This window comes from Coregonus lavaretus (genome assembly GCF_964263955.1).
Source record: "Coregonus lavaretus genome assembly, chromosome: 36".
NCBI classification, from domain to species: domain Eukaryota; kingdom Metazoa; phylum Chordata; class Actinopteri; order Salmoniformes; family Salmonidae; genus Coregonus; species Coregonus lavaretus.
Genome location: NC_140023.1, coordinates 3,497,920 through 3,509,954, shown reverse-complemented (window position 1 = coordinate 3,509,954; position 12,035 = coordinate 3,497,920). Strand labels below are relative to the sequence as shown.

General features: G+C 42.6%; 1 protein-coding gene across 2 annotated transcripts in view; it reads right to left on the bottom strand.

The window, feature by feature from the left end:
• Positions 1-2,098: 2,098 nt before the first annotated feature.
• Positions 2,099-12,035, bottom strand: part of LOC311110614 (mitogen-activated protein kinase kinase kinase kinase 3-like) — a 73,502-nt gene continuing 63,565 nt past the window's right edge. For both annotated transcript variants that reach the window (XM_084153135.1, XM_084153136.1), the window contains 17 exons: positions 11,482-11,533; positions 11,017-11,188; positions 10,005-10,111; positions 9,770-9,811; positions 9,515-9,599; positions 8,923-9,002; positions 8,751-8,811; positions 6,703-6,820; positions 6,545-6,603; positions 6,215-6,318; positions 5,807-5,978; positions 5,641-5,709; positions 5,447-5,539; positions 5,162-5,232; positions 4,924-4,979; positions 4,574-4,624; positions 2,099-4,174 (listed from right to left, as the gene is read on the bottom strand). In XM_084153135.1, the coding sequence (XP_084009261.1) occupies positions 4,087-4,174; positions 4,574-4,624; positions 4,924-4,979; positions 5,162-5,232; positions 5,447-5,539; positions 5,641-5,709; positions 5,807-5,978; positions 6,215-6,318; positions 6,545-6,603; positions 6,703-6,820; positions 8,751-8,811; positions 8,923-9,002; positions 9,515-9,599; positions 9,770-9,811; positions 10,005-10,111; positions 11,017-11,188; positions 11,482-11,533 (1,480 nt within the window). In that variant the 3' untranslated portion in view covers positions 2,099-4,086. The remainder of the gene's footprint in view (positions 4,175-4,573; positions 4,625-4,923; positions 4,980-5,161; positions 5,233-5,446; positions 5,540-5,640; positions 5,710-5,806; positions 5,979-6,214; positions 6,319-6,544; positions 6,604-6,702; positions 6,821-8,750; positions 8,812-8,922; positions 9,003-9,514; positions 9,600-9,769; positions 9,812-10,004; positions 10,112-11,016; positions 11,189-11,481; positions 11,534-12,035) is intronic.

Genomic DNA, 12,035 nt, shown 5'->3' with positions numbered 1-12,035 from the left:
CCAGTGGGTCAGAAGTTTACATACACTCAATTAGTATTTGGTAGCATTGCCTTTAAATTGTTTAACTTGGGTCAAATGTTTCGGGTAGCCTTCCACAAGCTTCCCACAATAAGTTGGGTGAATTTTGGCCCATTCCTCCTGACAGAGCTGGTGTAACTGAGTCAGGTTTGTAGGCCTCCTTGCTCGCACACGCCTTTTCAGTTCTAACCACACATTTTCTATAGGATTGAGGTCAGGACTTTGTGATGGCCACTCTAAAACCTTGACTTTGTTGTCCTTAAGCCATTTTGCCACAACTTTGGAAGTATGCTTGGGGTCATTGTCCATTTGGAAGACCCTTTAGCGACCAAGCTTTAACTTCCTGACTGATGTCTTGAGATGTTGCTTCAATATATCCATATAATTTTCCTTCCTCATGATGCCATCTATTTTGTGAAGTGCACCAGTCTCTCCTGCAGCAAAGCACCCCCACAGCATGATGCTGCCACCCCCGTGGTTCACGGTTGGGATGGTGTTCTTCGGCTTGCAAGCCGGCCCCTTTTTCCTCCAAACATAACGATGGTCATTATGGCCAAACAGTTCTATTTTTGTTTCATCAGACCAGAGGACATTTCTCCAAAAAGTACGATCTTTGTCCCCATGTGCAGTTGCAAACCGTAGTCTGGCTTTTTTATGGCGGTTTTGGAGCAGTGGCTTCTTCCTTGCTGAGCGGCCTTTCAGGTTATGTCGATATAGGACTTGTTTTACTGTGGATATAGATACTTTTGTACCCGTTTCCTCCAGCATCTTCACAATGTCTTTTGCTGTTGTTCTGGGATTGATTTGCACTTTTCGCACCAAAGTACGTTCATCTCTAGGAGACAGAACGCGTCTCCTTCCTCAGCGGTATGACGGCTGCGTGGTCCCATGGTGTTTATGCTTGCGTACTATTGTTTGTACAGATGAACGTGGTACCTTCAGGTGTTTGGAAATTGCTCCCAAGGATGAACCAGACTTGTGGAGGTCTACATTTTTATTTCTGAGGTCTTGGCTGATTTGTTTTGATTTTCCTATGATGTCAAGCAAAGAGGAACCGAGTTTGAAGGTAGGCCTTGAAATACATCCACAGGTACACCTCCAATTGACTCAAACGATGTCAATTAGCCTATCAGAAGCTTCTAAAGCCATGACATCATTTTCTGGAATTTTCCAAGCTGTTTAAAGGCACAGTCAACTTAGTGTATGTAAACTTCTGACCCACTGGAATTGTGATACAGTGAATTATAAGTGAAATAATCTGTCTGTAAACAATTGTTGGTAAAATTACTTGTGTCATGCACAAAGTAGATGTCCTAACCGACTTGCCAAAACTATAGTTTGTAAACAAGAAATGTGTGTAGTGGTTGAAAAACGAGTTTTAATGACTCCAACCTAAGTGTACGTAAACTTCTGACTTCAACTGTATATAGACACACATACACTGCAATACAATATGAAACATGCTGGAAGACCAAAACAGACTGACGTACTCCTTTCTTATATAACTACTGTAAATATGCTGTATAGGTTTAGTATCTTAGTTTTTGAATTAGTGCTAGTTTTCAATTTTAGAGGTCTCCTCAATATCCATGGAGAAAATATATTTTGTATAATACTGTATACTCATGAACTGCAATAATATAGGTAAAGATCTATAATTTGCCATCAAGATGATTGGAATAAATATCTACCCCTCAAATCAAAATAGAAGAATGTTGATTTTTAATGTGAAGTTATTTACTTTTTTATAAATGAAATTGTGACAAGACTTAAACAAAATAAGAAAAGTCTACGTTGTAATCAATATTTGATATAGCACGTTATAACCAACCAAGAATGTATTTCTGAAAAACCATCACACAAATGATATTGCCTGCCTAGCAATTACTTCCCATTGAAAAATATTTGTACTTATCTACAAAACAAAGCTTGCAAACCATAACATGTGAAACAGATTCAATATTTCCATCATAATATTTCTCTACGACAGACAACAGCCTTCAGTTCCTTCTTTTAATGTGTTAACTAGTTTCATAAATCTGTTACACATTTGAAACAAAATATAGGCAATTATACAGTATGTAAAACCAACCGATTTTATTTTACAGTATATACATGTAATAATGTGCATTGCAATTTGAAAAATGGTAATGTAGCAGAAAGGAAGAGCTAGTTTGTCCATAATCATTACACATTTTTAGTGTGTAAATTAAAACCAACATGAATCTTGTAGTGTTTAGACTTTTTTTCCTTCTACACAACTCTTTTCTTTTTTATTCTGATACGAGGTAGACACACCCAACTAATTTTGGCCATAAATTGAGAACAAATTTGGCATTACATAAAAACATGTAACATCTTCACTGAGCCCTACAGTAAGCAATGTTTTGTTCTCACCATTTGACTATAGTGTATCTGATCGATATTGACATTGAGAATTACAACATGAACTGTGGTACTTAAAACAATAGTACCGCTGGAGCCTGTTTTAGTATTTGACCTTTGACCCTCCACGGTCTCAAAGTATTTCAGTAAAGTTCAGTGAGTGTTCTAGAATAACTCTCCTTATCTAATGCAACCCCTGTGTCACAGCTTGTGAGAACATATGTATGTTTACTTTAAGTTTTACACACACACATACAGTTACATACAACGTCACATTTCTTTTTTAAATATATTTTTGTGCAAATTTTAACACCAGTGATTCCACAGTATTAAAAAAGCATAGAACTAAGCTGGGAAGAAAGCCTGCAATTAAAACAGTTTTTAATGAATGTTCATCTCATAGAGTTAGAAGTGGAAGCTAAGAATGAAACTGTAGATCTCCCATTAGACATTTCTCAAAGCAAACCAGAAAGGAAGTTCCCACATTTGGGCTGACGATGCGTGCAGAATGACATTATCAGTAAGTGGTACTTCCTTGTTGCTCAGACTTAGCCAAACCTCAGAGAGAGGGCTTCAAATCCTGTCCCTGGTCACCACTCATCACCCCTTAAAATCTTTATAGTCTCCATACCTGTACAGAACACCTATGCACACGTATCTACATAACCAGTCTTTAGTGTACAACCCCAGAGTAGCCAGGGTACCTTTCTGCAAAAAAATACTAAATTTATATTTACAACAATTAAATAGCGGTCAATTAAGCACTTGTGTGGTGTGGGCTAAGATGCTAACAGTGGTTGAAATCATATAGAAGTCATCCAGGTGTTTGCTACCTGCCACAATAAATAAAGGTGTTAAAGGAAGTAAAAGGCAAGTGGGAAGCGGACCCTTGAAGGATCTGTCTTCTGTGAAGCTAAAGCAGTAGTGTCTGTCTATAGTGTCTGCCTGTCTGTGTCTATAGTGTGTCTGTCTGTCTAGTGTGTGTGTCTGTCGGTCTGTGTCTATAGTGTGTCTGTCTGTCTGTCTGTCTGTCTGTCTGTCTGTCTGTCTGTCTGTCTGTCTGTCTGTCTGTCTGTCTGTCTGTCTGTCTGTCTACAGTGTGTGTGTCTGTCTGTCTGTCTGTCTGTCTGTCTGTCTGTCTATAGTGTCTGTCTGTCTGTCTGTCTATAGTGTGTCTGTCTGTCTGTCTATAGTGTGTCTGTCTGTCTCTAGTGTGTGTCTCTCTGTCTGTCTCTATAGTCTGTCTGTCTCTATAGTCTGTCTGTCTGTCTCTATAGTCTGTCTGTCTGTGTCTATAGTGTGTCTGCCTGTGTCTATAGTGTGTCTGTCTGTATAGTGTGTCTGTCTGTGTCTATAGTGTGTGTCTGTCTGTCTATAGTGTGTGTCTGTATAGTGTGTGTCTGTCAGTGTCTATAGTGTGTCTGTCTGTCTGTCTATGTCTATAGTGTGCATGTCTGTCTGTCTGTCTATAGTGTGTCTGTCTATAGTCTGTCTGTCTGTCTGTCTGTCTATAGTGTTTGTCTATAGTGTGTGTCTGTAGTGTGTCTGTCTGTCTATAGTGTGTCTGTCTGTCTATAGTGTGTCTGTCTGTCTATAGTGTGTCTGTCTGTCTATAGTGTCTTTCTGTCTATAGTGTCCGTCTTTCTATAGCGACTTGTGTTCTCAGGATGCTGTGCGGTGTGATCAGTAGCTGTTCTCGTGTCCAGCCAGGATGTAGAGGTTGCTGGGTGCTGTGGGGTTGTCTGTCGGCCTGCTCTCCAACACCACCACTCTAAAACACACAAGATCATGTTCAGATCAGCCTCACACTGTGAAAGTATACATCCCAGAGGGGACCAGGAGGATTAAGGATGTAAGCGTCACACACAGAAAAAACACTTTCACACCAACAGACGCCCCAACATCCACAAGCCCAGATCCTATTCAGAACATACTCAAGCCCCATAGACAAATTCCATCATGTTAAGAGGGTCAACGTGCTGTAACAAAGTAGTTACTGACCCAAGAAAACAGAAATACAATGGGTTCAGAGATTATAGGAGCATTAGACACACACCCACACACTCATACAGGCGGAATGAAATCCAGGGTCCCCACAGGGGACATTCATAGATCAGAGAGTCTGTAGGCTAGGCGAGACCTGGTGTGACCCAGGGAGCAGTGAGTATACCTGGGCAGACTGGCGGCTCCCTCCTGCCCTGAACTGTCGTGCTGAGAGTTTCTTCATTCACAAAATCAAACAAGCCATTAAGAGACAAGCAAGCATGCATAAAACCAACAACACCAAAGACTTCAGGCAATCAGGGTTCTATACTACTGCAACAGGTCATTCGAAAACAAAATGGCCATCATGACAACATCCATGTTAATGTTATCGCCAGTGTAAACTGAAATAGCTAAAAGAGAAATATTTATAAAAAATATAATTGCCAGTGTAAAAGTGAAAGGGGTCAAAGTATGTGAGTGTGTCCAAGTGTGTCAGGTGAGGTGACCTTGAGCATCATGGATTATTTTACTCACCTGTCAGATCCCAGCAGTCTGAAGATCCGTGTGTTATCAGAGATCTCCTGGGTGATCTTGAGTGCAGACAGACAAAGGATCATTTAAGATAATATTCAAACACATACAACAGGATAATTTTTTGTTGTTGTTGTTATAAACAGGACCGGGATGTGACAGGAAAAAAAGGTTACCCTCTAGTGTACACAAAGAAACAACTCCTCTCAGACATCCACACACCTAAATGTCCTCAGCTTACCTCATTCGTCTTGAAACTCCGTCCTTGCATACCATGTCTCCAAAACGCCAGAACGCTATCTTGGAGACACACTGCAAAGACACGTGGGGGTTACATTGAACCACAAAAAGCACAGATACGAGCTGAGAAATGCGTCACAGGAGAAACATTCTCAGGATATCGAATTATCTTTCTGCGTAGAGATGTATACACAGATGGAAATATCTGTCTTTAGCACAACAGGACCCAGTCTTTAGTTTATTTGGGCTGGGTAGAAGTGTGAATACCATGGTTATGGAAACGTACCTATCGCCTCGATCTGGAAGTTAAACGTCAGCTCAGCAGATAACTTCCTGCTTGACTTCAACCTTCCCTGTAAGTTCACTATCTTTATACACCCTGAGCACAGAAAATAGTTTTATGCAGAAGCTGGAATTTCTCCATTGAGAATACAATTATTATTTGGGTTAGTCAAGTTGTTACGGGGAAGTAAAACGTACTGTCGAGACAAACTAATATGGTGTCCCTCTCTAACTGGGTGACGTGGATGACACACGTCTGGGGCGTATCTGAGGGGACAGAAAAACAACTCATTAGAAACAATCATCGTCCTAATGAAGATCATCATCACTATCATCATCATCGGCGTGACCATGTTCCACTGACCGGCCTCTGTGAACCAGGAGGAGGTTGAGTTGGGGTTGACCGTGCCGAAGCGGACCACTTGGCTGAGCTCGGTGCCCTTGCTGACGGCCACACAGATGAGAGGGTACTGCTGCTCCGGTACCACCAGCATCTCAAACACCTCCAGAGGACATGGCAGGGGGAAGTCGATGTTCTACAGAAGAGACACAGGAGATAGATTTAGCATGCCGTTACACACCACAGATGACATGAATAATTTGAACTCTGTTAGAGACAAGCAATGTTTGCACACTACTTTAGTCAATCTAATAAGCTTTCTGAACAGGACTGCATTAGGTTTATCCAAGCCAGATAGGGTCCATTATAACCCATTAGTCATCCTCAGTCAGTCTGCCCCAGAATGACCTGAACTGACCCACACTGACTGACCTTGATGAGCATGAACTTCTGCATGGGCTCCACCCACTCCAGCAGAACCACACTGGACTGGAATGCTCCACACAGGTACTTGTGCCCACTGTATGGGTTCCTCACTGTACACAAACAAACACATTCAAGGTCTCTTACAATCTTTCTTTGAACTCTGAGCTATACTCTATCAATATGATATCTTATGCATTATTTGGAACGATCCTCAAGAATGGTGCCATGCAGCAGTTGATAATATATGCCATTTAGCAGACGCGTTCATCCAAAGCGACTTACAGTATGTGTATGCATACAGTTTCGTGTGGGCACTCCACCCTCCTGAGAACTCACCTACACAGCACTTTTGGCACCCTTTTGTGTCTGGAATCTTATTAGATACGGCAAACTTCCTACAAGGATCATAAGGAACAAGAAATCAGTTTTATATGTATCCCCTTAAACACCCCAAGTTCAAACTCAAATGAATGAAAATACCTCACATATCCTACCTTGGAATCATTTTGTCTGGGAGTTTGTGTGTGGGAATGGCCATGGGTAACTTCTGCATTTGCCGGGCATGCTCAAACAGACCAGCTACGTTATGAGAGTAGAGCTGGGAGGCTTTTCCTGAAGCAATACAAAATAAGATTTTCAGCTAGACTTTTAAACTTTTAAAGGGCAATTTATGACCCCAAAAAGAAAAGACAAAAAGTCTGCTTCCAAAACACACCTTACAGGGCAATATTATATTTTTCGGGAAAGGGCAGACATCATTTAAACAGAGAAATTCCTGCCTCAATTTTCCAGAGTAAAAGTTTTAAAGGCGAGTGCCTTTAAATGTCTACCTTTTTTGGCAAAGAAATGTCAAAATACCAGAGCAGCACATTACTCCTACTACTGCAAAACCATTACTAGATACAGAACAAACAACAAAGTAAGACAATATACAGTGAGGGAAAAAAGTATTTGATCCCCTGCTGATTTTGTACGTTTGCCCACTGACAAAGAAATGATCAGTCTATAATTTTAATGGTAGGTTTATTTGAACAGTGAGAGACAGAATAACAACAAAAAAATCAAGAAAAACGCATTTCAAAAATGTTATAAATTGATTTGCATTTTAATGAGGGAAATAAGTATTTGACTCCCTCTCAATCAGAAAGATTTCTGGCTCCCAGGTGTCTTTTATACAGGTAACGAGCTGAGATTAGGAGCACACTCTTAAAGGGAGTGCTCCTAATCTCAGCTTGTTACCTGTATAAAAAGACACCAGTCCACAGAAGCAATCAATCAATCAGATTCCAAACTCTCCACCATGGCCAAGACCAAAGAGCTCTCCAAGGATGTCAGGGACAAGATTGTAGACCTACACAAGGCTGGAATGGGCTACAAGACCATCGCCAAGCAGCTTGGTGAGAAGGTGACAACAGTTGCTGCGATTATTCGCAAATGGAAGAAACACATAAGAACTGTCAATCTCCCTCGGCCTGGGGCTCCATGCAAGATCTCACCTTGTGGAGTTGCAATGATCATGAGAACAGTGAGGAATCAGCCCAGAACTACATGGGAGGATCTTGTCAATGATATCAAGGCAGCTGGGACCATAGTCACCAAGAAAACACTGAAAGGACTGAAATCCTGCAGCGCCTGCAAGGTCCCCCTGCTCAAGAAAGCACATATACAGGGCCGTCTGAAGTTTGCCAATGAACATCTAAATGATTCAGAGGAGAACTGGGTGAAAGTGTTGTGGTCAGATGAGACCAAAATCGAGCTCTTTGGCATCAACTCAACTCGCCATGTTTGGAGGAGGAGGAATGCTGCCTATGACCCCAAGAACACCATCCCCACCGTCAAACATGGAGGTGGAAACATTATGCTTTGGGGGTGTTTTTCTGCTAAGGGGACAGGACAACTTCACCGCATCAAAGGGACGATGGACGGGGCCATGTACCGTCAAATCTTGGGTGAGAACCTCCTTCCCTCAGCCAGGGCATTGAAAATGGGTCGTGGATGGGTATTCCAGCATGACAATGACCCAAAACACACGGCCAAGGCAACAAAGGAGTGGCTCAAGAAGAAGCACATTAAGGTCCTGGAGTGGCCTAGCCAGTCTCCAGAACTTAATCCCATAGAAAATCTGTGGAGGGAGCTGAAGGTTTGAGTTGCCAAACGTCAGCCTCGAAACCTTAATGACTTGGAGAAGATCTGCAAAGAGGAGTGGAACAAAATCCCTCCTGAGATGTGTGCAAACCTGGTGGCCAACTACAAGAAATGTCTGACCTCTGTGATTGCCAACAAGGGTTTTGCCACCAAGTACTAAGTCATGTTTTGCAGAGGGGTCAAATACTTATTTCCCTCATTAAAATGCAAATCAATTTATAACATTTTTGACATGCGTTTTTCTGGAATTTTTTGTTGTTATTCTGTCTCTCACTGTTTAAATAAACCTACCATTAAAATTATAGACTGATCATGTCTTTGTCAGTGGGCAAACGTACAAAATCAGCAGGGGATAAAATACTTTTTTCCCCTCACTGTAGGTCCAAGATAGTCTTACCAGATATAGAGAGCAAGCAGTTATTCATAACATAAAGCCAAGTGCACCGCCGGGGAAAGAGCTGGGGACAGAACGGATGGAGAGAGCCAATAAAGATTTGAAACAACATTTAGAATCCTCCATTGAAGAAAAAAAGCCTTGTGAGCAATATGTTACTTCAACCAGATCAAACCTGCTCCATTGATGTCTCGTGCAGTTCATTCAGGTTTAAAGTGTAGATCCCCTCCTCAGCACCAAATATCAAATATTGGTCTGAAACAAAGACAAAACAAAGAGCCTATTAGTCATGTTAAAGGAATACTTCAGGATTTTGGCAATGAAGCCCTTTATCTACTTTCCCAGAGTCAGATGAACTTGTGGATACATTTTTTTTGTCTCTGCATGCAGTTTAAAGGATGTTTCTAACTAGCATCAGCGCAATTGCTAACTAGAGTTAGCGCAATGACTGGAAGTCTATGGTAACTGCTAGCATGCTAGTAGATACCATAGACTTCCAGTCATTGTGCTAATGTTAGTAAGCATTGACTCGCAAAACTACATCTAACTTCCCTCATACTGGATGCAGAAATAAAAATGGTATCCATGAGTGCATCTGACTCTGGGAAAGTAGATAAAGAGCCTAATTGCCAAAATCCCGAAGTACCCCTTTAATCAAAATCATCAACATGGCAACGATTCATATAATAAGTCATGACAATAAAGATGTAAAAAGTGACACCCGAGCCACTGATAGGCTACGCTACGTTGTTTTCCCAATGTCCTACCTCTGGTGTCTGGGTTGATCCAGGATGTGGCACAATGGATTTTCAACGGGCAGCCGTTGAACACCTTGGAGAAACAGGCCCCCATCTGAGGAGCAAGAACGATGGAGGATGGACAGTTAGAGGGAAGCCAAACACAATAGTAATCTTTTCTTGAAAGGTCTTGTTTTGAAAGCTCCATTTTAGAGGCCAACACCACTTTTGACTTCGATTCATAATGTTTCAGTAAGTTAGCATGTCTGTTAGCATCATACTCACATGGACCTTGGGTGTGGGTGGGAGACCATTACTGACAGGCTTCTGAAAAGAGGGGGAGGAGATGCATACAGAGAGACACATAAGGTTGATGATCACTGGTCCACATTCGTTTTAGATGAATGGTTTACTGGCTTTAATAATACATCAGTGTGGTGATGCCCTAGTGTGGAATGAAAGGGAATGTATTGAAATGTCACTGTTAATAAGGAGAGTGTGCAGGATCTGGTGGCATTACAGGAATGTCCTTCTTGTCTTTCCGTATGGGGACACTAGGGGGCATGGTGGACTGCCTCTCAGTAGCACTGTCCTTCTCTCCATTCTGGTGAGAGCTCAATCCATTACCTGCAGCGGGAGACATGTTTATTACACTTACCTCGGTGAGTGTGTGCATGCCTCTGTGTGTGTGTGTGTGTGTGTGTGTGTGCATACCTCTGTCTGTGTGTGTGTGTGTGTGTGTGTGTGTGCGCATGCCTCTGTGTGTGTGTGAGTGTGTGTGGTGTTCAACACGTGTGTGTATGTGCATGAGATTAAAGCTGCATTTACACAGGCAGTCTAATTCTGATCTTCTGCCCAATTATTTGCAAAAGAGCTGATCTGATTGGTCAAAAGACAAATGAGTGGAAAAAGCTCAGAATTGGGCTGCCTGAATAGACAGTAGATCAATGGTGTGAGTGTTCTACTGAGACGTACGCACATATGCTAAAATCTAATTACTACTTATCAGTATTAATGGAATATGTTTGGTTAGGATTACAAGAGTGGGACATCTCTCAAACTAAATGATTCGATCATGCTAACATACTGAACTGAGAATGGCGTATCACATTTCGAATGCTTGATTACATTCAGAGTTCAATAACATTTTGATTGCTTCATAGAGAACATGTGATATCAACGATGGGAGAAAGGAGGCAGGAGTTTGGTTGCAGAGAGGGTCACATGACTGCAGCAACAACACCGCACTATATACATCCACAGACAGACAGAGGAAAGGGGGAGGGGAGGGAGGGAGCGGCGGTGCGAGACACTACGGATGCTGATTGATGGGACTAACAACCAATCAGGGAGGAGCGACGTCTACGGGGCTACCAATCGGCCGGCCTTACTCTCTTCTTCCTCCTCCTCCAACACATCTTCCAATTCCTCTTCCGTGTGTGGGGCATGAAGCCACTCCCAGAAATGCCTAAAGCTCCCATCATCATTCCCCTCGGGCTCTGAGCCAGCCTGGCTCTGTGTACTCTCGTTACCTAGGCTACTGCGTCTGTGGGGGGCCAGGCGTGGGGGTGGAGGGCGGGGGGGTACATTTGAGGCGGGTCGGGCGGGGCTCTCGGGTACGGGGCAGCGCTTGATGGTCCCCCCTCCACCTCCATCGTCCTCTCCCTGGGACGGGCTCTCCTGGGGCGGACAGATAGACTTGGGCTGGAGGGAGAGTGGGAGGAAATGGAGAGATGAGACATAGAGAGAGCGAGAGAGACAGCAGAAAGGTAGACAATCTCTAGAGGTTGATTAATGCCTGCCCTTTTATTACTCATGGGTCAAGCTCTGCTGCCCATCTTACAAATGTAATGTCAATAGTTTGAATTAGCTTTGAGAGAAAATATTGATGTATGCAACTCAGAATTTTGCTCGAGGGTCCTTTCCACTAAATAGTAGTCGTGGTTGTTTGATTGTGATCCAAAATGCTGCAGTATGACATATGCTAGTGGTCCTACCTTGGGGGGCAGTGGAGGTGGGACTTTGGGCCTCATGATGGTGCTGTGTTTGCTAGAGGGAGAGATTGAGTTGGGGTTAGGTTTGTTAGACAGTGACAAGATTCCGAAGGTTCCACATATTGACAGCTACAAAACATCGCTGTCACAATAAGTGTTAAGACAGAATGACAGACACATTGACAGACTATCACTTCAAACAACATGGTCTTCTATCACAACACAGTATTAGACAACTAAGTAACACAACATAGTTTTAGACAACAGGTCAGGTGTGGGTAAAGACAACAAAGGTCTGTCAACCCCCGAAAACACCACAAGACAACTGACACACAAGATGTTAGCATTCCCTTGAACAGGGTATCCCAACGGCCCAGTCAATGTAATGTGTATGTACAGTATGAGCCAATCAGAGACCACTCAATCATGACGGACATAGACATGGCACCAATCAAACAGAGTCACAAGTTCAACATCACCATGAGAACACAAACCTGAGTGGCACTAGGGTTAAACAGGTGGAAAGGGTTTTAAACAAGAAAGGATACAAGCAGCGA